This window comes from Cheilinus undulatus, linkage group 8, assembly GCF_018320785.1.
Source record: "Cheilinus undulatus linkage group 8, ASM1832078v1, whole genome shotgun sequence".
NCBI classification, from domain to species: domain Eukaryota; kingdom Metazoa; phylum Chordata; class Actinopteri; order Labriformes; family Labridae; genus Cheilinus; species Cheilinus undulatus.
In genome coordinates, this window is record NC_054872.1 from 53,334,937 (window position 1) to 53,361,126 (window position 26,190).

Consider the following 26,190-nt stretch of genomic DNA (forward strand, 5'->3'; position numbering starts at 1 on the left):
CAATGCTTAGTAAAAAGATTTTTTATGATGGAAGCTAACATCTAAAATATTTAATCTTTCATCAGATCAAACATCTTATTAACCCTCTGTTGATCAAATATCTAAAAATGACAGAAATACAAAAAACAGACAGACAAAGTCAACCCTCCCCCCTCTAACAGACTCCCATTAAAATCTCAGATCCAGCAGACAGAATAATGCAGGTTGACATTTTACACTTTCACAGTTATTTTTAGTTTAACTTTCTGATTAGACCCCGGGGGTGTAGCTAGGGATTTTGGGCCCCCAGAAAGAATTTACACAGGGCCCTCCTTAACCGGTGAGACAAGTAAGAAATGTTGAGTCTTTTTTTACAAACATCTCTGCATTTTAGTGTATTTTTGAAACATATTTTCCCCATTTGTGAGCAACATTTTTACTATGGTTAAATTAATTTTACGTGCAATATTTCACAGCACTGCACTATACCATTGGACATTTTTAAGGGAGGAGCAGAATTATATTTTACTTTATTTCATGCAGATTTCAGTCTGTTGACTGATTCATTTAGTCCAGTGGTACTCAACCAAAGAGCCAAACTGTTGAAAAATGCATTTACAAGAGCCACAATCTAAGCAGTGACAGTGGCAATTGAGAAAGGTTAAAGGTGACAAAAATGGGCTAAAAGGGGCAAACACGCCTTACTAGCAGATGAAAAATTGCGAAACAGTAGTAACATTACAGAGGATTTTATGTATGAAACTCCTGACATGCTGGGATGGTGTTATTCACACTTGTGAACTGGGGAAAGTGTCCAAATTATTGAGGTGGATTGCCTCTGATTCTGATTTCTTACCCAACACTCAGGATAGTAGGTTTTAAACATGGGTCTCAAAAGGCTTAACTACATATTACTCTTTCATCCACAAGGGGGCATTTTTGAGTTTTGAGACATCAAAAGAAAAATATGGATTGTGTCAAGAGGACTTCTGTAGATATTTGCAGGTCAGGCATTATTTTGCTGTAAATATTAAAGGTATACAGGAAAATAGTGAATTGGCTTTTGTTCAGACATTCTTAACACTAATCAATTCTATTTCTCAGAATAATATAATATCTAAATTGTATAAATCAATTCAGCAATGTAAAGAAGTCAACACAGAATACATTAAGAGGAGGTGGGAAGTGGAAGGCAATTTGTGCATTTTGAGTGAAGGTTGGGCAAAGATATGTCAACTACAATGGAGCACAACAGGATCCAACACGTGGAGAGAGTTTGGTTGGAAGAATATTGTAAGGTTCTTTATTACACTCATTCAAAAAAGACACCAGGGACATGGAGATTCATGTTGGAGACTCTGTGGGTCATCTGGGGCTAATCATTTTTATATTTTCTGGGATTGTAATGTAATAAAAAGCTATTGGTCTCAGATATGCAACCATATAAATTACATATTTGGCACTAAAATAACTTGCACATTTGAAGGAGTATACTTTGGGAATGTAAATGTTCATAATTGGGAAAAGGAGGATAAAAGACTACTAGCAATATTACTAGTAGCAAGCAAAAAAGCCATCACAAGAAAATGGCTAAAAGTGGAGTCCCCAACAGTAGAAGAATGGATCAACATAGTCCATGAGATCTATGTGATGTAAAAACTTTCTTTCACCCTCAGGATTCAAAAGGACAAATTTTAAGAAATATGGACAAAATGGACTGAGCATGTAAAACCCGTAAGGTCAGATTTTTTGTAAGATTTTATTTATTTCATTTAATTTATTTACTTTGGATGTAAAGATACTCTTCCCACTTGTGTTCTTGTGTTCTTCTGTTGTAATTGAAAACTTTTAAAAAAGTGGCAAAAATGAGTGGAAAGTGACCAAAAACTGAGTTAACAGTGGCAAAAATGGTCCCAAAGTAGCAAAAACGTGGAGAAAAATGAGTGAAATTGACTAAACTGGGCAAAAATCTGAAAACAGGTGGGAAAAAATGGGCACAAAGTGGCATTTAATTGCAAAAGGCAGCTTAAAAAGGCGAGAAGTGACAAAAAAGGCAGAAAAGGGGGCAAAAAATTGCAAAATGCAGGATAAAAGTGTCAAACATGGGTGAAAAGTGACAAAAACAAGCGGCAAAAATGGGTTAAAATTGGAAAACACTGGAAGAAAAATGGGCAGAAAGTAGCAAAAAAAAAGGGTAGAAAGTGACAAAAAAATGAGTTAACGTTAGCAAAAATGGTTCCAAAGTAGCAAAAAATTAGTGAAAAGTGACTAAACTGGGCAAAAATCAGATAAAAGTGGGAAAAAATGGGGAAAAAGTAGGATAAAAGTGTCAAAAATGGGTGAGAAGTGACAAAAACAAGTGGCAAAAATGGGCTAAAAGCAGCAACCACCGGGAGAAAAATGGCAAAAATGGGTGGGAAGTGACAACAAAATGAGCTAATGTTGGCAAAAATGGTCCCAAAGAAGCAAAACGTGAAAAAAAAGAGGGAAAAGTGACGAGACTGTGCAAAAATCTGAAAAAAGGTGGGAAAAATGTGAAATAAGTGGCATTTAATTGCAAAAGGCAGCTTAAATGAGCGTTGAGGATCACTGCTTTAGTCCCCTGTGATTTAATAATGTCACTAATTACTAAGAAAATATAAATCAAAATACACTTTCATTGCAGGCCTCCTAAGGGCCCCTCCCTACTGAGGCCTGGGTAATCAGTACCTTTATCCCCCCCCCCGTTGTACCCGCTCTCTTGAATATTTATTATGAAGTGTGCTGCTGGCCTGTTGGCCAGGCCCCCCTGTGAAAGAGACTCTGATCCTAACAGGTCTTCTTCTGGTTAAATGAAAGTTAGAAATAGGAGATAGGAGGTTTTTGGCCTGACGATGCCAGCGATATTTATTACATGCATACAAACAGCTACATATCACTGGCATTGTTGGGCAAAAAAACCTCCTATCTCCCAAATCACCACTTTTCAGGAAATTATTCTTTTTAATGATTTAATTCTGAAAGGTCATAGTCAGCATCTTTTTGACACTTTATATTGCTCTAAAATTGATTTAAAATGTATTTAAGAGTGACATAAAGGCAGACCGATAGCACTGATTAATGAAAAAAAAATTACATCATGAAAAAATGGAGATATGAGGTTTTGGCTCAATGGCAGTGATGTTTTGAAAAGTCATTATACTATCCTGTTATCCACCGTATGTGGTGTGTGTATGGAAACAGCAGGGGGCGCTCCAGGATATAGAAAAGAAACTTCAGGGTCAACAAACAGAGAACTTCCTGCACATGCAGCAGTTTTAAATGATCTGATCGCTCAAGGCTGGTGATCAGAAATTAGAGAAAAAACTTCTGCATAATGAACCGCTGACAACATTCCTCTGTGCCAAGGTTGCCAATGAATAATTGCTTTTAAACTCCTGAACTTTGTTAAAATTGCACAGAAAAATTGTAAATGGCCTCCAGGTCTGATTGTGTAAAAAAAAAAAAAAACCATTGCCAACATTTCCATATGGTCAGGTTGCTGATCACAAGTTGCAGACAAACTCCTACACACTACTGAAACCCTATAAAGATATCGGCAACATTTTGTGCAGTTGGTTGCCAATTTAATATTGCAGGCATACTACTCATTATGTATTGATTACACAGAAACATTGGCAATGTGTTAAGGCTAGGTTGCCAAAGAAAAGTTGCATTCAACTTCTAGCACACTTTAACTTGTACAAACACATTGGCAATGTTTCTTTCTGACAAGGTTGCCAATCAAAAATCAGAGAAAAACTCTGACTCTGACTTTTTTTTTTCTGGACTAAAACTAGTGACAATATTTCCAAATGGCAATGTTGCCAATCAGACAAAGCAGGCAAACACCAGCCTACTGTTTGGATTGCATGAGAACATTGGCAATGACGAGGACGTGCATCTCAAACTGCATTTAAAATCCTCTACACTGTATGGACAACATGGAAACACTGGCAATGTTTCCATACATCAAGGTTGACAACCAAAAATTGGAGAAAAACTCTGGCCTAAAGGCTTGGTTGCACAAAAATCATCAACAAAACAAGGTTGCCAACTAAATATTGCAGGCAGACTGCTGCATAATGTCCGGTTGCACAAAAGCATTGACAACATTTCCATGTGGTATGGTTGCCAATCAATAAATTGCATTTAAACTCCTTTATGGCAACATTTACAATCATTGACTGGTAGAACATTCCGGTCCCGATTGTACAAAAACTATTTGTAACATTTCCATGATCAACAATCGCAGATTAACTCCAGCAAACTTTCTAAGTTGCATAAATACATTGGCAACTTTCACCCACATATCCAAAGTTGCAGATTTTCCGTGTGGACATTGTTCCTTTCTCTCTTTAGGGTGTAAATATCGCTGAAGATTTGTACTTCTTCCTGAAAGGGAAGCGTTGGAAATGTTTCTGCCCAGCGTAGAGTGTCCAGGAGTCTATCAGGCTTTTCTCTGTGACTCTTATGAAAAAAATCCAGAACTTTCCCTCGAGAGATCAGTAAAGAGTTATTCTGTCTTAAAAACTTATTCTTAGATTTTAGAATCTTTTGGATACTGATCACTTAAATCAGTGGTTCTCAACCTTTGGGTTGGGACCCCAGTGGGGGTTGCGAGACACTGAGAAGGGGTCTCAAGATGCCTTAAAAAAAACTGAATATTTTCTAAATTACACTATTGCCACTTTAAACCAATTTTACCCAATTTTAACCCCTTTTCATCACTTTTTAACACCCAATTTTCCAATTTCAGCACATTTTTGCCACTTAAAACCCATTTGTGTCCATTTTAAACCCTTTCCACCTCTTTTTTTTCTGCCTGTTTTTGTCACTTCTAAACCAAATCTTGCCACTTTCTGCCTATTGTTGCTTCATTATTGCCACTATTAACCACTTTTATACCCCTTTTTGCCCATTTTAACTGCTTAAAAGCCATTTCAGCCACTTTTTACCCATTCATGTTTCTTAGAAATCCAATTTTAACACATATTCCACCATTTTTGCCATTATTCCCAAATTTAAGCAATTTTTTTCCCATTTTAAATATGTTTTTAACAAAAGCTATTTCATTTTAAGCTTAACTTCCCAATGGACCATGGTTTTGCTGACCTCCATGGGCCCCCAGTTTGGCTGGATCCCAGAAACCTCTCCCTTTATCCCCCCTAATGGACGGCCTTGTCTCCACATGACTATTATAGAATGTTCTTGGCTGTCCAACCACCTCCAGGTACAGTGGGGGTCCCCGGTCTCTGGCACCTTTATTTTGGGGGTCCTGGGCTGAAAAGGTTGAGAAGCCCTGACCTAAATAACCAAGATTTAAAGGTTTTAAAATCATACATGTAAATTATTTCTAAAAAGACAAAAACAATTATAATGAAAGGACCAAAGCTCCACTGTGTGATGATTGAGATGATTTTATTAGAATAAAGATCAGAACTCAGTCTGTCATGTTTTATTCAGAGTTTCTGTTATGATTTTATTATCTCAGTTAAACAGGCAGAGTCGTTACAGTGATTTTCTAACGCTAAAATCTAAATTGAGTGTTCGAGATCTTAAAGGCATGTTCATGTTGGAAAAATCACACTTGATCCAGGTTTCATTCCTGGGATCAAAAGATTCAGGCACAGACGTTCAAATCTTTATAACCAAACAGCCGAGCGTTCTCAGAAGAAGAATCTTCCCGGCTGTACGTTGGCGTGTTACAGCCAGATGTCGGACGTACAGTCTCCTCCAGGATACCGGAGCTCGTGAGCCAACACCGGACCGCCGGGCTCTTTACCGAAATCCACCAGGAAGTTTTCATTGAGAGTGAGACCTCCTGTCACCGTGTTCACGTCGATCTGCATCATCACTGAACCCTCCCTACAGAGAGACAGAGAGCAGTGGTCCAGTCCAGTTCTCTATGGGTTCTTATTACTGGTGTAGTACCCTTAGTAGTCCTGGTACCTACCTGATCATGTCAGGGTAGAACTGTTTGTCCCAGCCGCTGTAGAGTGACGTGGTCACGTAAAGTCTGAGACCATCCAGACTCAGCTGTAACATCTGAGGAGATCCGGGGATACGCTTACCCTACGAAGAAGAGACGGTTTTGCTATCAGACTGAAGAGATCAAATATTACCTGGTGTACCCTAACAAACCCTTCAGCAGAGAACAGGAAACAGGGCCATGGAGTCCTGTCTCATTGCTTCCTGTCTGTGGTACCTGGATGAAGCACGGGGGCGGCTGTGGCTGGTTCTCAGGGTCACTGATGACTCTAACTGGACCGTCATTGACCAGACTTCCTCCGAGGAACACCTGGAACAGACAGACCGGTTAGCTGTGGGTCTCTTAGCTCATTCCTGCTCATCAGCGCGACAGGTATGAGGAAGGACAGACCTGGCCGACCAATCGTGGGTTCCTCCTGTCTGTGATGTCATACTGTCTGATGTCACCATGGAGCCAGTTACTGAAGTAGAGGTAACGATCGTCCAATGAGATCAAGATGTCTGTAATCAGACCTGCAGATTGACAAGTGAGTGAAAATACGTCAGACAGCCAGGTAAAGATACGCCAGAAAGACAGGTAAGTAAAAATACGAAAGACAGACAAGTAAAAATACGCCAGACAGACAGGTGAAAATACGTCACACAGTTAAAAATACGTCTGACAGACAGGTAAAGAGACGTCATACAGCCAGGTAAAAATACGTCAGACAGACAGGTAAAGATACGTCAGACAGACGGGGTAAAATTACGCCAAACAGCCAGGTTAGAATTACACCAAGCAGCCAGGTTAAAATTATGCCAAACAGCCAGGTTAACATTATGCCAAACAGCCAGGTAAAAATACGTCAGACAGACAGGTAAAAATACGTCAGACAGACAGGTAAAAATACGTCAGACAGACAGTTAAAAATACGTCAGACAGACAGGTAAAGATACGCCAGAAAGACAGGTAAGTAAAAATACATAAGACAGACAAATAAAAATACGCCAGACAGACAGGTAAAAATACATCACACAGTTAAAAATACGTCAGACAGACAGGTGAAAATAAGTCAGACAAACAGGTAAAGATACGTCAGACAGACAGGTAAAGATACATCATACAGCCAGGTAAAGTGACGTCATACAGCCAGGTAAAAATACGTCACACAGACGGGGTAAAATTACGCCAAACAGCCAGGTTAAAATTATGCCAAACAGCCAGTTTAAAGATACGTCAGACAGACAGGTAAAGATACGCCAGAAAGACAGGTAAGTAAAAATACGTAAGACAGACAAGTAAAAATGTGTCACACAGACAAGTAAAAATACACCAGACAGACAGGTAAAAATACGTCAGACAGACAGGTAAAAATATGTCACACAGACAGGCAAAAATACACCAGACAGACGGGTAAAAAAACGCCAGACAGAAAGGTAAAAATACGCCAGAAAGACAGGTGAGTAGAAATACGTAGACAGACAAGTAAAAATACGTCAGACAGACTGGTAAAATTACGCCAAACAGCCAGGTAAAGAAATGCTATACAGATGGGTAAAAATATGTCACACAGGTAAAAATACGTCAGACAGGCAATAATATCTCCAACAGCCAGGTAAAAATACGTCAGACAGGCAATAATATCTCCAACAGCCAGGTAAAAATACGTCAGACAGACAGGTAAAAATACGTCACACAGACAGGTAAAAATACGTCAGACAGCCAGGTAAAAATACGTCAGACAGACAGGTAAAAATACGTCAGACAGACAGTTAAAAATACGTCAGACAGACAGGTAAAAATACGTCAGACAGACAGTTAAAAATACGTCAGACAGACAGGTAAAAATACGTCACACAGACAGTTAAAAATACGTCAGACAGACAGGTAAAAATATGTCACACAGACAGGTAAAAATACGTCAGACAGACAGGTAAAAATACGTCAGACAGAGAGGGTAATAAAACACCAGACAGACAGGTGATAATAAGTCAGACGGACAGTTAAAATTACGCCAGACAGCCAGGTAAAAATATCTCCCACAGCCAGGTAAAACTACATCACACAGACAGTTAAAAATACGTCAGACAGACCGTTAAAAAATACATCAGACAGCCAGGTAAAAATACGTCCGACAGGTAAAAATACGTCAGACAGACAGGTAAAATTACGCCAGACTGCCAGGTAAAGATACGTCAGACAGCCAGGTAAAAATACGTCAGACAGCCAGGTAAAGATACGTCACACAGACAGGTAAAGATACGTCTTACAGCCAGGTAAAAATACGTCAGACAGCCAGGTAAAGATACGTCACACAGACAGGTAAAGATACGTCTTACAGCCAGGTAAAAATACGTCAGGCAGCCAGGTAAAAAAATGTCAGACAGACGGGTAAAAAATATGCCAAACAGGTAAAAAAAACAAAAAAACAAAGCAAATGCTCCAAGAAAGCTTGCTTAACCTACAGTCACTAAAAGGTAAATAGATAGATGGACAGGTACATAGATGGACAGAGAAATAGATGGACAGGTAAGGACTCACTGGGCATCTCTGGAAGCATCCATCCAGCCACCTTCTTACTAGGAACACTGATCACCTTCTCTGCTGCCCAGTCTCCTCTCTTTAAAACATCAAGCACAGGCAACAACAACCATTAATGCTAACATTGATGCTAATGCTAATGCTGATGCTTAAATTGATGCTAGCATTAGTGGTAACAGTAATGCTAACATGAGAGCTAACATGGATGCTAACATTAGTGCTAACGTGGATGTTAACATGAATGCTAATCTGGGTGCTAACATTAGTGCTAACATTGATGCTAGCATTAGTTCCAACAGTGATGCTAGCATGAGTGCCAACATGGATGCTAACATTAGCGTTAACATTAATGCCTAAATTAAAGCTAACACAGATGCTAATCTGGATGCTTACATTGATGCTAATGTTAATGCTAACATGAGTGTTTTGATTAGTTATAACATGGATATTAAAATGAGTGCTAACATGGATGCTAACATTAGTGCTAACATTGATGCTAATGTGTCACATTAGCACTAACATCTCCATGCTAAAGTCACCTGGTTGGCAGTGCTACAATAGTGAGACTGGGTTGGATCCACAATTATCTCTAAACATGAAGAACCCATTGGTTCTATCTATATCATTAGAGTTAAAGAACCCATTGGTTCTATCTATATCATTAGAGTTAAAGAACCCATTGGTTCTATCTATATCATTAGACCTAAAGAACCCATTGGTTCTATCTATATCATTAGACCTAAAGAACCCATTGGTTCTATCTATATCATTAGACCTAAAGAACCCATTGGTTCTATCTATATCATTAGACCTAAAGAACCCATTGGTTCTATCTATATCATTAGACCTAAAGAACCCATTGGTTCTATCTATATCATTAGAGTTAAAGAACCCATTGGTTCTATCTATATCCCTAACTATGAAGAACCTGGTGTTACTGACAGGTGTTTTGAAGAATCTGAAGACATTCCCTTGCAGAGCACACCCCACGTAGCCCTCCGTGGCGCTGGGCTCGTGCAGGAAGCGGACCTCCAGGGGGATAGCGCCCTCTTCACCCAGATCCAGGGTCTGCAGCTTCCTGTGGGTGGTCCAGTCCCAGATGCTGATGCAGGTGCCATAGAGACCTGGGAACCAAACAGATACACCCATGTGAGCTGGGATTTTATTTTAGTAAAATAAGTGACACCGAGGGTGGCGATTGGCCTAGTGGTCATGTGACTTGTCTGAATCAACATTGAAGAGGTTCTAATGAGGCCAGCCTGGATCTTCATCAAAGCTTATAAAACATTCCATCTGTCGTCTTCGAGGATGATGTCATCAATGCTTATAAACATTCCGTCCATGTCATGTCTGCTGTCTGTCACTTTCTGCACACTCACATCTCTGTTTCATCACTCCCGGTTTTATTTTGGTGATCTTGCACCCCCTTCTCTGCACGTCAGTTTTGCTTCCTCTGCCACATATCACCACAGCTGTTTACCATTAGCACTCATTAGCCACAGTATGTTAGCACCCGGTTTTCACTAGTTCGTTGCACTTCATAGTCCTCGTCCCAGCGCTTTGTTTCCATAGTCTTAGCTTCCTCATCTCAACCTTGTTTGTGTTTTTTGGACCTTTGCCTTAGCCTTCCGATTTTGATACCTCTGCTGGAGTTTGACTGCCTACCTGTGTTCCGACTCTGATCACCCATTAAACTCTGATTTTTGCCTGAACCTTGCCGTGTCCTGCAGTTGTGTCCTGCATTCTGTGTCTCGTTCCTTGATAGAACAAACTAGCCAGAATGGACGCAGCAGACACGGACCCAGTTCGCCAAGCCCTCCGAGCTCAGGGACAAAGGCTGGCTCAGCAAGAAGAGCAGCTAGCGTCCTTTTGCTCAGGTCTGAGAGATCTTGCCAAGAGACAAGACTCAATGATGTTAGATTTGGGCTCACAGCTTAGCATGCTCCTTCAAAAGCTAGAAGGAGCAGTGTCCACCGCGGCTGCGCCGAACGTCACAGCTGACGCGCCGCCACCCGTAATGGCCGTCTGGAATACCGGCAACATCATGTCCCCAGCTCTCACGGCCGCAGCGCTTCAACGGAGAATCAGGTGATATCAAGCCTTTTTTAACTCAGTGTGAACTGCATTTTGAACTACAGGCTGCTGCCTTTATCACTGAGCGTTCCAAGATTGCCTTTATTATTTCACACCTGTCAGGACGTGCTGAGGCTTGGGCCACCACCGAGTGGACTCGCCGTTCTCACATCTGCTCATCGCTGTCTGAGTTCACCAAGGTTCTGAAGCGGGTTTTTCAACATACCACGCCAGGCCGAGAAGCCGCCCGGTCCATCATCAAGCTAAGGCAAGGTAAACGCAAGGTGGTAGACTATGCTATTGACTTTCGTACTCTGGCCATAGAGAGTGACTGGAATAATGCTGCGTTCGCTGATGCATTTTTTCAAGGACTGTCAGACAAGATTAAGGATCAGTTAGTAGCTATGGACCTTGGAGGATCTTGATGAGCTCATCGCTATTGCTACCAGGATTGACAAGAGGTGGGATCAAGACCGGGGCCGTCCACTCTGCCGGACGTCGCCTCCACGGGGACGGAGGACCGAGCTGTCAGACAGACCCAACAGGTTTCGACCTCCAGTCACTACAATCGTCTCTCCTCCCACCATGTCTGAGGAACCCATGCAACTGGGTCACACTCGCCTCCCTCACGAGGAGCGCCTGCGTCGTCAGCTAGATGGCCGGTGCTTCTATTGTGGACAACTTGGACATCAAGTCGCAACGTGCCATGTTAAGGAGGCTAAATACAGCATCGACACTCAACTAAGGGTGAGACAGAACATTGTTCTTAATAATCCCGCCCACTACAAAGTTAAAGCTAGCCTAAAATCTGACATAGCCTCCTTACCTGTATCCATTTTCATTGAGTCAGGCTCTGATGCTAATCTTATGAACTTCTCTCTCGTCAGGAGTCTAGGGTTGAGCCAACACAGAATGCCACGCCCCCTAGAGGTTAACGCCGTTGACAGCAGTCCGCTCGGCAAGATAACTCACCGTACTCAGTCTGTTGAACTTACTTTCCCCGATAGCCATACTGAGTTCATTAGCTTTCATGTGTTCCCAGCCATTTGTCACCAGGTTATTTAAGGGCGCCCCTGGCTCACCAAGCACAACCCTGACTTTGATTGGATTAAGGGACATGTTACTTCCTGGGGTAAAGACTGTAGTGAGTCCTGTTTTGTCTCACAAAATACCACTAACAATGATAATCCTGATCTGTCTGGGGTGCCTCCCTGTTATCATGACTTAGCTGCTGTCTTTAGCAAGGCCAAAGCTAAGTCTCTGCCTCCTCATAGACCCTATGACTGCAGCATAGACCTAGTACCTGGTGCCACCCCTCCCCGGGGAAGACTGTTTTCTCTCTCCTCCCCAGAACATCAAGCCATGGAGGAATACATCAAGGATTCTCTCATTGCAAGGATTATCCGACCATCGTCATCACCCGCTGGAGCGGGCTTCTTCTTTGTCGAAAAGAAGGACAAGTCTCTTCAACCCTGCATCGATTACCGAGGACTTAACAACATCACGGTTAAAAACAGGTACCCTCTCCCCCTCATCTCCACAGCCTTCGAGCTCCTGGAAGGGGCTAAAGTTTTTACCAAGCTGGACCTGAGAAATGCCTATCACCTGGTACGAATAAGAGAGGGGGATGAGTGGAAAACTGCTTTCAACACACCCACTGGACACTATGAGTATTTGATAATGCCTTTTGGATTAACCAATGTCCCTGCCATTTTTCAAAATCTGGTCAATGATGTTTTGAGAGATATGCTAAATGTGTTTGTCTTTGTTTTTTTAGACGACATCCTGGTGTTCTCCCCCGATGAAGAAACTCATACTCATCATGTCAGAGAGGTACTGCAACGGTTACTAGATAACCAGCTGTATGTCAAAGCTGAGAAATGCGAGTTTCACAAACCTTCAGTGTCCTTCCTGGGGTTTGTGCTGGCTGAGGGGGAGGTCCAGATGGATTCTACTAAAGTGTCGGCCGTAGCTGATTGGGCCACACCACGTTCATGTAAAGAAATCCAACGGTTTTTGGAGTTTGCTAACTTCTACAGAAAGTTTATCCGCAACTACAGTACCATTGCTGCCCCATTGCATGATCTTACTTCTCCTCATAAACCTTTCTTGTGGTCCACAGACTGTCAAAGAGCCTTTGAACTGCTCAAGAAGAGCTTCACCTCAGCCCCTGTGCTCACCCTCCCTGACCCCCACCAGCAGTTCATCGTGGAAGTTGACGCCTCAGACAGGGATCGGGGCGGTCCTCTCTCAAATTAACCCCAAGGATGGCAAGCTACATCTGTGTGCTTTTCTATCTAAGAAACTCACCAGTGCTGAGCGTAATTATGACATTGGAGACCGGGAACTGCTGGCGGTGAAAGTGGCCAGGCGTAATTATGACATTGGAGACCGGGAACTGCTGGCGGTGAAAGTGGCCATGGAGGAGTGGAGACACTGGCTCGAGGGAGCTCAACTGCCCATACAGGTATGGACAGACCATAAAAACTTAGAATATTTGAAGACTGCTAAAAGATTGAACTCTAGACAAGCTCGCTGGTCATTGTTTTTCAGCAGATTTAATTTTGTCGTCTCTTATCACCCTGGTTCTAAAAATCAGGAACCCAATTCTCTTTCACGCATTTTTGACCAGAAAATTCTAATTTGACACCCAAAACCATCCTACCTGAATCATGTTTTGTCTCTGCCATATCTTGGGAGATTGAGGACAAGGTTAAAGCCTCCTTCGTTGATTTTGATATTCCTGATGAGTGTCCTGATAAGGTTCTTTTTGTGGTGCCTGAGCTTAGAGGGGAGGTGATAAACTGGGCTCATACCAATAAAGTTGTCTGTCACCCAGGGATTCAAAAGACCCTGCATGTGGTGCAACAGCACTTTTGCTGGCCCAAGATGAAAGATGACATTGCTGAATATGTGAACACCTGTCATGTCTGTGCTAGGAATAAAGTGTCGAATCAACGACCACAGGGGGAACTCATGCCCCTGTCGGTTCCTAAACGTCCCTGGTCACACATTTCCTTAGACTTTGTCACTGGGTTACCTCCCTCTAAGGGTAATACGGTGGTGCTCACAGTAGTAGATAGGTTTTCCAAGATGGTGCATTTTATCCCTCTTCCCAAGCTCCCCTCGGCCAAGGAAACGGCCGAGGTCCTTATGAGAAATGTGTTCAGGATCCATGGTTTTCCTGTTGATGTTGTCTCCGACAGAGGGCCTCAGTTTATTTCATTGTTCTGGCGGGGATTCTGTGATATGCTAGGGGCCACCGTCAGCCTATCTTCTGGGTTTCACCCCCAATCTAATGGACAAACTGAGAGACTTAATCAAGAATTGGAGAAGGGACTGAGAATCACAGCTTCTCAACAGCCTGAAACTTGGTCTGAGCAATTATTATGGGTAGAAATGGCACACAACTCACTTCCATCTGCCTCATCAGGTTTCTCTCCTTTTCATGTCGTCCATGGTCATCCCTTCTCTCTGTTTCCCTCCTCAGATCGTGATTCTTCTGTCCTGTCCGCATTGGCCTTGGTTCAGCGATGTAGGAAGACCTGGGAGCGAGCTCGCAGGAACCTCCTGAAGCAGTCAACCGTTTATAAGGCCAAAGCGGATCGCAAGAGGTCGACAGCCACCAATTACACACAAAGAGTCTGGCTGTCCACCAGAAACCTGCCCCTCAGGGTCGAGTCACGCAAGCTCGCTCCCAGGTTCATTTGGCCATTCCCCATATCTAAAGTAATTAACCCTGTCTCTGTTCGCCTCAGGTTACCAAGGTCCATGCGGGTACATCCTACTTTCCATGTTAGCAACCTCAAGCCTGTTCACACCAGCCAGCTTTGCCCTCCGGCCAAGCCCCCTCCACCCCCCTGGTTCGTCGACGGCGGTCCCGTCTTCCCAGTAAATAAAATCTTATCTGCCCGTCGTCAAGGCCGGGGGTCCATATTCCGTCCTCTGCCTTTAAAGATGACATCATCAAACTTTATTAAACATTCCATCCTCTGTCTTCGAAGATGTTGTCATCAAATCTTATAAAACATTCCATCCTCTGCCTTTGAAGATGATGTCATCAAATCTTATAAAACATTCTGTCGTCTGCCTTTGAAGATGATGTCATCAAATCTTATAAAACATTCTGTCCTCTGCCTTTGAAGATGATGTCATCAAATCTTACAAAATATTCCATCCTCTGTCTTCAAAGATGATGTCAGCAAATCTTATAAAACTTTCCATCCTCTGCCTTTGAAGATGATGTCATCAATGCTTATAAAACATTCTGTCTTCTGCCTTTGAAGATGATGTCATCAAATCTTATAAAACATTCTGTCTTCTGCCTTTGAAGATGATGTCATCAATGCTTATAAAACATTCTGTCTTCTGCCTTTGAAGATGATGTCATCAACGCTTATAAAACATTCTGTCTTCTGCCTTTGAAGATGATGTCATCAAATCTTATAAAACATTTCGTCCTCTGTCTTTGAAGATGATGTCATCAACGCTTTTAAACATTTCGTCTTCTGCCTTTAAAGATGACGTCATCAAAACTTATAAAACATTCATGTTTGTCTGCCTTTGATGATGTCATCCTTCAGAGTGTTTCAAACGTTCATCTTTGTCTTTGATGATGTCATCGTTCAGATCTTTGTCTGATGATGTCACATTTGGATTAATTGCTACCTTTTACCACACAGTCCCCCAGTTCATCGTTCCAGCCTGTCTATAGGGGTCTACAGTACTATCATTAAACTGATGTAAAGATTTTCGTGGGCTCTTTGTGGGGTCTGGACTTTGATGTTGGGGTCAGAGGTCCTCAAGGACTTTTAAGGAGAATCAAAATCAATTTTAATGCTGTTGTATTCACTTTTGGCAGCGACACATCAAAAATGCATGCTTCGATTTCCGGAAGTTATTTTAGATAATTACCTCATATCTGACACACACCTATAACCACTATCTTGGGGCCCGTTAGGGTGTGGGGCCCCAGGTAACTGCCTTCTTTAGGTCAATCCTGTTCCATCCTGAGAACCTACAAACCCTGTAATGTCTGTAATAATGGACTATGTTTAACCATAAAGCCCCCCCACCCCACCTCACCTCACCCATCTCACCATCTTTGACATGATCCGGGTTAAATCCACCATTCAGAGCTTTGGGGGCCCCCCACGCAGTGCTGATCATCACATTGTGTTGAGGTTGGTACCAGAAGTCATATCCAAAAGCTGCTGCTTCACCTGGATGCTCCCAGTTCCCGACGATCTCAAACGTCTCACCGTCTAGCAGGATGAACCCACCTGGGAGGATGACAGCAGGTGAGACACCGACCCTTAAACACAATGAGACTGTTTGTCTCTAAGAGCATGGAGAGATTAAAACATGATGGACTGTTCCTTTAAAATCCTGTTAAATATTTGTGCGTCTGATGTTGGTCTCACCTTTGCCGTTGCCGTCGGGGTCGCCCATACAGCTGATCATGATCTGACCGTTAGCCAGGCAGTGGGTGGTGTGAGGGTTCGCCAGGCCGCACTTCCAGAACACATCGACAGGCTCGACCATCTGAAGGATCAGAAAACAGACACGAAAACACCAGTCAGTCTGATCTCACACCTTCACTGTGTGGTGTTCACGGAGTTTTATGTTCTTGTTCTGCAGTAACACACTTCAGCTCCAGACCTTCACTGTGGCTGCAGGTAACTCTCAGACAGGTGCTCAGGCTGCAGTGCTGCAGTGTCCTAAGGACCAATCATAACTAAGCATATTCAACAACCAATAGAAATGCGTATTGGAAGTCCCTGCCTCTAAATCTGAAAGATAGCAAATGTAGACAAGAATGTTAGACCGAGTCTAACACAGTGAACCTCAATCATTCTGACATCTACAGTGGTAAGCTCCTCCCTTTTGTCCGCATGTTCCCAACATATCTGTGCAATCAGAGACACTAGACTCATTTTCTGCACACTGACAACATTTCCATACCTGCCTACCTTTATTCATAACCCTGAACCCTCAATTCTACCTTCATCCCTCAACCAAGAATCTAATGGCTGTACCTATGTCCCTAAAGATGAGGAACCCATCAGTTCTACCATAGACTCTAAACCTAGAACCCATCAGATCTACCATAGACTCTAAACCTAGAACCCATCAGATCTACCATAGACTCTAAACCTAGAACCCATCAGATCTACCATAGACTCTAAACCTAGAACCCATCAGATCTACCATAGACTCTAAACCTAGAACCCATCAGTTCTACCAGACTCTAAACCTAAAACCCATCAGTTCTACCATAGACTCTAAACCTAGAACCCATCAGTTCTACCATAGACTCTAAACCTAGAACCCATCAGATCTACCATAGACTCTTAACCTAAAACCCATCAGTTCTACCATAGACTCTAAACCTAGAACCCATCAGTTCTACCATAGACTCTAAACCTAGAACCCATCAGATCTACCATAGACTCTAAACCTAGAACCCATCAGATCTACCATAGACTCTAAACCTAGAACCCATCAGTTCTATCATAGACTCTGGACCTAGAACCCATCAGTTCTACCATAGAATCTAGACCTAGAACCCATCAGCTGATCATAGACTCTAAACCTAGAACCCATCAGTTCTACCACAGACTCTAAACCTAAAACCCATCAGATCTACCATAGACTCTAAACCTAGAACCCATCAGATCTACCATAGACTCTAAACCTAGAACCCATCAGATCTACCATAGACTCTAAACCTAGAACCCATCAGATCTACCATAGACTCTAAACCTAGAACCCATCAGATCTACCATAGACTCTAAACCTAGAACCCATCAGATCTACCATAGACTCTAAACCTAGAACCCATCAGATCTACCATAGACTCTAAACCTAGAACCCATCAGTTCTACCAGACTCTAAACCTAAAACCCATCAGTTCTACCATAGACTCTAAACCTAGAACCCATCAGTTCTACCATAGACTCTAAACCTAGAACCCATCAGATCTACCATAGACTCTTAACCTAAAACCCATCAGTTCTACCATAGACTCTAAACCTAGAACCCATCAGTTCTACCATAGACTCTAAACCTAGAACCCATCAGTTCTATCATAGACTCTAGACCTAGAACCCATCAGTTCTACCATAGAATCTAGACCTAGAACCCATCAGCTGATCATAGACTCTAAACCTAGAACCCATCAGTTCTACCACAGACTCTAAACCTAAAACCCATCAGATCTACCATAGACTCTAAACCTAGAACCCATCAGATCTACCATAGACTCTAAACATAGAACCCATCAGATCTACCATAGACTCTGAACCTAGATCCTATTAGTTCTACCATAGACTCTAAACCTAGAACCCATCAGATCTACCATAGACTCTAAACCTAGAACCCATCAGATCTACCATAGACTCTAAACCTAGAACCCATCAGTTCTACCATAGACTCTAAACCTAGAACCCATCAGATCTACCATACACTCTAAACCTAGAACCCATCAGATCTACCATAGACTCTAAACCTAGAACCCATCAGATCTACCATAGACTCTAAACCTAGAACCCATCAGTTCTATCATAGACTCTAGACCTAGAACCCATCAGTTCTACCATAGATTCTAGACCTAGAACCCATCAGCTGATCATAGACTCTAAACCTAGATCCCATCAGTTCTACCACAGACTCTAAACCTAAAATCCATCAGATCTACCATAGACTCTAAACCTAGAACCCATCAGATCTACCATAGACTCTAAACATAGAACCCATCAGATCTACCATAGACTCTGAACCTAGATCCTATTAGTTCTACCACAGACTCTAAACCTAGAACCCATCAGTTCTACCATAGACTCTAAACCTAGAACCCATCAGTTCTACCATAGACTCTAAACCTAGAACCCATCAGTTCTACCATAGACTCTAAACCTAGAACCCATCAGTTCTACCATAGACTCTAAACCTAGAACCCATCAGTTCTACCATAGACTCTAAACCTAGAACCCATCAGTTCTACCATAGACTCTAAACCTAGAACCCATCAGTTCTACCATAGACACTGAACCTAGAACCCATCAGATCTACCATAGACTCTAAACCTAGATCCTATCAGTTCTACCACAGACTCTTAACCTAGAACCCATCAGTTCTACCATAGACTCTAAACCTAGAACCCATCAGTTCTACCATAGACTCTAAACCTAGAACCCATCAGTTCTATCATAGACTATAAACATAGAACCCATCAGTTCTACCATAGACTCTAAATGTAGAACCCATCAGTTCTACCATAGACTCTAAACCTAGAACCTATCAGTTCTACCCTAGACTCTAAACCTAGAACCCATCAGATCTACCATAGACTCTAAACCTAGATCCTATCAGTTCTACCATAGACTCTAAACCTAGAACCCATCAGATCTACCATAGACTCTAAACCTAGATCCTATCAGTTCTACCATAGACTCTGAACCTAGAACCCATCAGATCTACCATAGACTCTAGACCTAGAACCCATCAGATCTACCATAGACTCTAAACCTAGATCCTATCAGTTCTACCATAGACTCTAAATGTAGAACCCATCAGTTCTACCATAGACTCTAAATGTAGAACCCATCAGTTCTACCATAGACTCTAAACCTAGATCCTATCAGTTCTACCATAGACTCTAAACCTAGAACCCATCAGATCTACCATAGACTCTAAACCTAGATCCTATCAGTTCTACCATAGACTCTGAACCTAGAACCCATCAGTTCTACCATAGACTCTAAACCTAAAACCCATCATATCTACCATAGACTCTAAACCTAGAACCCATCAGATCTACCATAGACTCTAAACCTAGAACCCATCAGATCTACCATAGACTCTAAACCTAGAACCCATCAGTTCTACCATAGACTCTAGACCTAGAACCCATCAGATCTACCATAGACTCTAAACCTAGAACCCATCAGATCTACCACAGACTCTAAACCTAGAACCCATCAGATCTACCATAGACTCTAAACCTAGAACCCATCAGATCTACCATAGACTCTAAACCTAGAACCCATCAGTTCTACCATAGACTCTAAACCTAGAACCCATCAGTTCTACCATAGACTCTAAACCTAGAACCCATCAGATCTACCATAGACTCTAAACCTAGAACCCATCAGATCTACCATAGACTCTAAACCTAGAACCCATCAGATCTACCACAGACTCTAAACCTAGAACCCATCAGTTCTACCATAGACTCTAAACCTAGAACCCATCAGTTCTACTACAGACTCTAAACCTTGAACCCATCAGTTCTACCACAGACTCTAAACCTAGAACCCATCAGTTCTACCATAGACTCTAAACCTAGAACCCATCAGTTCTACCACAGACTCTAAACGTAGAACCCATCAGTTCTACCATAGCCTCTAAACCTAGAACCCATCAGTTCTACCACAGACTCTAAACCTAGAACCCATCAGTTCTACCACAGACTCTAAACCTAGAACCCATCAGTTCTACCATAGACTCTAAACCTAGAATCAATCAGTTCTACTACAGACTTTAAACCTAGAACCCATCAGTTCTACCATAGACTCTGAACCTAGAACCCATCAGATTTACCACAGACTCTAAACCTAGAACCCATCAGTTCTACCACAGACTCTAAACCTAGAACCCATCAGTTCTACCACAGACTCTAAACCTAGAACCCATCAGTTCTACCATAGACTCTTGACCTAGAACCCATCAGTTCTACCACAGACTCTAAACCTAGAACCCATCAGTTCTACCATAGACTCTAAACCTTGAACCCATCAGTTCTACTACAGACTCTAAACCTAGAACCCATCAGTTCTACCATAGACTCTAAACCTAGAACCCATCAGATCTACCATAGACTCTAAACCTAGAACCCATCAGTTCTACCACAGACTCTAAACCTAGAACCCATCAGTTCTACCTTTATTCATAATCCCAGGACCCTGAATTCTACCTTTATCCCTAAACCTCAAAGAATCCATCGGCAAGGCTAATTCACAGACACCATCAGACAAAAATTAGGACCGTCAGTGATTTGAAATTCAAATTGTGATTAATCCCAGGACTACAGTAGTTAATCATAATTACACTCATGATTTCTGTAGTTAATTGTGATTTATCTCTGGATGTCTTTCAGAAATCATGTTTTTTCTGAGGATTTCTATAGTTAATTTTGAATTATCTCAGGATTTATGTAGTTAATTGTGATTAATCTCGGGATGTTTGTAGTTTTTTGTATTTAAACTCATGATTTCTTTGGTAATCATGATTAATCTCAGAATTTCAGTATTAAATTTTGATGAATCTAATGATTTCTGTAGTAAATAGTGATTAATCCTAGGATTTCTGTAGTAAATTGAGATTAATCTCATGATTTCTGTAGTTTTTTGTGATTCATCTCAGGATGTTTGTAGTTTATATTGAATGATGTAAGGATTTCTTTAGTTAGTTGTGATTAGCTTAGAATTTCTGTAGATAATTGTGATTAATTTAGGATTTCTTTAGTTAATTGTGATTAACTTAGGATTTCTTAAGTTAATTATGATTAACTTAGAATTTCTTTTGTTAAATGTGATTAACTTAGGATTTCTGTAGATTATTGTGAATAATTAAGGATTTCTGTAGTTAATTGTAATTAACTTAGAATTTCTGTAGAAAATTGTGATTAATTAATTATTTTTGTATTTAATTGTGGTTAACTTAAGATTTCTGTAGGTAATTGTGATTAACTTAGAATTTCTGTAGTTAATTGTGAATAACTTGGGATTTCATTTGTTAATTGTGATTAACTTAGGATTTCTGTAGTTAATTGTGATTAACTTAGGATTTCAGTAGAAAATTGTGATTAATGTAGGATTTCTGTAGTTAATTGTGATTAATCTCTGGATTTCTGTAGTCAATCCTGATAAATCACATCCTTCTATCATTGTTTAAAACTACCACTGATTTACATTTCAGACTCTTTTTGTGTGGACCAAATTGTGCGAAAGGGTTAGTTTGGCATGAGATTAATCGCAACTAAAAAAAGAATTCTCCAGTTAATGGACCTTATCAATTATGATTAAACTTGAGAGCTAGACAAAATATATCAAAGCTAACATTAAAATGTTAAACATGTATCTCTGATCTAGTCCCGGTCTGAAATGTCGCGTACCCCACCAAAGTTCACGTCTGTCATCTTGCATTAGTGTTGCTGAAGCTCTACAGCTGAAGCTTCCACAGATTTTACTGTTTAAAAACACTTTGTTCTGGAACATTCTGAAATGTTGACAGACTTGGAGGACAACAGAGCAGCAGTTTTTATTTCCCACGTCAGAAACATCCAGATTTTTAGAGAAGAGCTCTGAGAGTGTTTATCAAACAGCATGAACTCAGGATGAACCTTCATGCTCCTCAGAAACCTCTGACTCACCCTCCTTATCCTCCTCCTCCTCCTCTTCCTCCTCCTCCTAAAGTCCCCTATCATCGGATGGAAGAATGAACTCGAGCTATTGCCAGATCTCTTAACAGAAAACCTTCCTGCTTTGTTGGTCATGTTTATGTCACTGGTTAGAGACTCTCGCGTGGTTTATTTTCAAGTCCTCTCAGCTTCTGGATCAGGACCAGAACAAATCCTGATTAAAAAAACAGAAACATGCCTTAAAGACTCTCTGACTCCTCAGAGTCCTTCATCTTTAGTAGCCCTGCTAAACAGTGAAGGTCCAGATCTGCAGTTTCAGCAAAAACTATTTAAATTCAACATTTGTGTTAAAGATGTGTACTGTGACCGCCCACACTTAACTAAAACTCAGACTTAAGTTACTCTATGAATCAAACTCTGGCTTTAGTTACTCTTTAAATCAAACTCTGGCTTTAGTTACTCTATAAATCAAACTCTGGCTTTAGTTACTCTATAAATCAAACCCTGGCTTTAGTTACTCTTTAAATCAAACTCTGGCTTTAGTTACTCTTTAAATCAAACTCTGGCTTTAGTTACTCTTTAAATCAAACTCTGGCTTTAGTTACTCTTTAAATCAAACTCTGGCTTTAGTTACTCTTTAAATCAAACTCTGGCTTTAGTTACTCTTTAAATCAAACCCTGGCTTTAGTTACTCTATAAATCAAACTCTGGCTTTAGTTACTCTTTAAATCAAACCCTGGCTTTAGTTACTCTTTAAATCAAACCCTGGCTTTAGTTACTCTTTAAATCAAACTCTGGCTTTAGTTACTCTTTAAATCAAACTCTGGCTTTAGTTACTCTATAAATCAAACTCTGGCTTTAGTTACTCTTTAAATCAAACTCTGGCTTTAGTTACTCTTTAAATCAAACTCTGGCTTTAGTTACTCTATAAATCAAACTCTGGCTTTAGTTACTCTATAAATCAAACTCTGGCTTTAGTTACTCTTTAAATCAAACTCTGGCTTTAGTTACTCTATAAATCAAACTCTGGCTTTAGTTACTCTTTAAATCAAACTCTGGCTTTAGTTACTCTTTAAATCAAACTCTGGCTTTAGTTACTCTTTAAATCAAACTCTGGCTTTAGTTACTCTTTAAATCAAACTCTGGCTTTAGTTACTCTTTAAATCAAACTCTGGCTTTAGTTACTCTTTAAATCAAACTCTGGCTTTAGTTACTCTTTAAATCAAACTCTGGCTTTAGTTACTCTATAAATCAAACTCTGGCTTTAGTTACTCTATAAATCAAACTCTGGCTTTAGTTACTCTTTAAATCAAACTCTGGCTTTACTTACTCTTTAGATAAAACTCATACTTAAGTTACTCTATGAATCAAACCCTGGCTTTAGTTACTCTTTAAATCAAACCCTGGCTTTAGTTACTCTTTAAATCAAACCCTGGCTTTAGTTACTCTTTAAATCAAACTCTGGCTTTAGTTACTCTTTAAATCAAACTCTGGCTTTATTTACTCTATAAATCAAACTCTGGCTTTAGTTACTCTTTAAATCAAACTCTGGCTTTAGTTACTCTTTAAATCAAACTCTGGCTTTAGTTACTCTATAAATCAAACTCTGGCTTTAGTTACTCTATAAATCAAACTCTGGCTTTAGTTACTCTTTAAATCAAACTCTGGCTTTAGTTACTCTTTAAATCAAACTCTGGCTTTAGTTACTCTATAAATCAAACTCTGGCTTTAGTTACTCTTTAAATCAAACTCTGGCTTTAGTTACTCTTTAAATCAAACTCTGGCTTTAGTTACTCTTTAAATCAAACTCTGGCTTTAGTTACTCTTTAAATCAAACTCTGGCTTTAGTTACTCTTTAAATCAAACTCTGGCTTTAGTTACTCTTTAAATCAAACTCTGGCTTTAGTTACTCTTTAAATCAAACTCTGGCTTTAGTTACTCTTTAAATCAAACTCTGGCTTTAGTTACTCTTTAAATCAAACTCTGGCTTTAGTTACTCTTTAAATCAAACTCTGGCTTTAGTTACTCTTTAAATCAAACTCTGGCTTTAGTTACTCTTTAAATCAAACTCTGGCTTTAGTTACTCTTTAAATCAAACTCTGGCTTTAGTTACTCTATAAATCAAACTCTGGCTTTAGTTACTCTTTAAATCAAACTCTGGCTTTAGTTACTCTTTAAATCAAACTCTGGCTTTAGTTACTCTTTAAATCAAACTCTGGCTTTAGTTACTCTATAAATCAAACTCTGGCTTTAGTTACTCTATAAATCAAACTCTGGCTTTAGTTACTCTATAAATCAAACTCTGGCTTTAGTTACTCTATAAATCAAACTCTGGCTTTAGTTACTCTATAAATCAAACTCTGGCTTTAGTTACTCTTTAAATCAAACTCTGGCTTTAGTTACTCTATAAATCAAACTCTGGCTTTAGTTACTCTTTAAATCAAACTCTGGCTTTAGTTACTCTTTAAATCAAACTCTGGCTTTAGTTACTCTATAAATCAAACTCTGGCTTTAGTTACTCTTTAAATCAAACTCTGGCTTTAGTTACTCTATAAATCAAACTCTGGCTTTAGTTACTCTATAAATCAAACTCTGGCTTTAGTTACTCTATAAATCAAACTCTGGCTTTAGTTACTCTTTAAATCAAACTCTGGCTTTACTTACTCTTTAGATAAAACTCATACTTAAGTTACTCTATGAATCAAACCCTGGCTTTAGTTACTCTTTAAATCAAACTCTGGCTTTAGTTACTCTTTAAATCAAACTCTGGCTTTAGTTACTCTTTAAATCAAACTCTGGCTTTAGTTACTCTTTAAATCAAACTCTGGCTTTAGTTACTCTTTAAATCAAACTCTGGCTTTAGTTACTCTATAAATCAAACTCTGGCTTTAGTTACTCTTTAAATCAAACCCTGGCTTTAGTTACTCTTTAAATCAAACTCTGGCTTTAGTTACTCTATAAATCAAACTCTGGCTTTAGTTACTCTATAAATCAAACTCTGGCTTTAGTTACCTTTTAAATCAAACTCTGGCTTTAGTTACTCTATAAATCAAACTCTGGCTTTAGTTACTCTATAAATCAAACTCTGGCTTTAGTTACTCTTTAAATCAAACCCTGGCTTTAGTTACTCTATAAATCAAACTCTGGCTTTAGTTACTCTTTAAATCAAATTCTGGCTTTAGTTACTCTTTAAATCAAACTCTGGCTTTAGTTACTCTTTAAATCAAACTCTGGCTTTAGTTACTCTTTAAATCAAACTCTGGCTTTAGTTACTCTTTAAATCAAACTCTGGCTTTAGTTACTCTATAAATCAAACTCTGGCTTTAGTTACTCTTTAAATCAAACTCTGGCTTTAGTTACTCTATAAATCAAACTCTGGCTTTAGTTACTCTTTAAATCAAACTCTGGCTTTAGTTACTCTATAAATCAAACTCTGGCTTTAGTTACTCTTTAAATCAAACTCTGGCTTTAGTTACTCTTTAAATCAAACTCTGGCTTTAGTTACTCTATAAATCAAACTCTGGCTTTAGTTACTCTATAAATCAAACTCTGGCTTTAGTTACTCTATAAATCAAACTCTGGCTTTAGTTACTCTATAAATCAAACTCTGGCTTTAGTTACTCTTTAAATCAAACTCTGGCTTTAGTTACTCTATAAATCAAACTCTGGCTTTAGTTACTCTTTAAATCAAACTCTGGCTTTAGTTACTCTTTAAATCAAACTCTGGCTTTAGTTACTCTATAAATCAAACTCTGGCTTTAGTTACTCTTTAAATCAAACTCTGGCTTTAGTTACTCTATAAATCAAACTCTGGCTTTAGTTACTCTTTAAATCAAACTCTGGCTTTAGTTACTCTATAAATCAAACTCTGGCTTTAGTTACTCTATAAATCAAACTCTGGCTTTAGTTACTCTATAAATCAAACTCTGGCTTTAGTTACTCTTTAAATCAAACTCTGGCTTTAGTTACTCTTTAAATCAAACTCTGGCTTTAGTTACTCTATAAATCAAACTCTGGCTTTAGTTACTCTATAAATCAAACTCTGGCTTTAGTTACTCTATAAATCAAACTCTGGCTTTAGTTACTCTTTAAATCAAACTCTGGCTTTAGTTACTCTATAAATCAAACTCTGGCTTTAGTTACTCTATAAATCAAACTCTGGCTTTAGTTACTCTATAAATCAAAC

At 40.0% G+C, this 26,190-nt stretch overlaps 1 protein-coding gene across 1 annotated transcript in view; it reads right to left on the bottom strand.

The window, feature by feature from the left end:
- Positions 1-5,401: 5,401 nt before the first annotated feature.
- selenbp1 (selenium binding protein 1) overlaps positions 5,402-26,190 on the bottom strand; it is a 38,748-nt gene continuing 17,959 nt past the window's right edge. Inside the window, exons 6-13 of the mRNA XM_041793486.1 lie at positions 16,006-16,126; positions 15,682-15,864; positions 9,452-9,633; positions 8,510-8,588; positions 6,380-6,501; positions 6,206-6,298; positions 5,954-6,072; positions 5,402-5,865 (exon numbers count right to left, since the gene is read on the bottom strand). Coding sequence (XP_041649420.1) covers positions 5,703-5,865; positions 5,954-6,072; positions 6,206-6,298; positions 6,380-6,501; positions 8,510-8,588; positions 9,452-9,633; positions 15,682-15,864; positions 16,006-16,126 — 1,062 coding nt within the window. The 3' untranslated portion in view covers positions 5,402-5,702. The remainder of the gene's footprint in view (positions 5,866-5,953; positions 6,073-6,205; positions 6,299-6,379; positions 6,502-8,509; positions 8,589-9,451; positions 9,634-15,681; positions 15,865-16,005; positions 16,127-26,190) is intronic.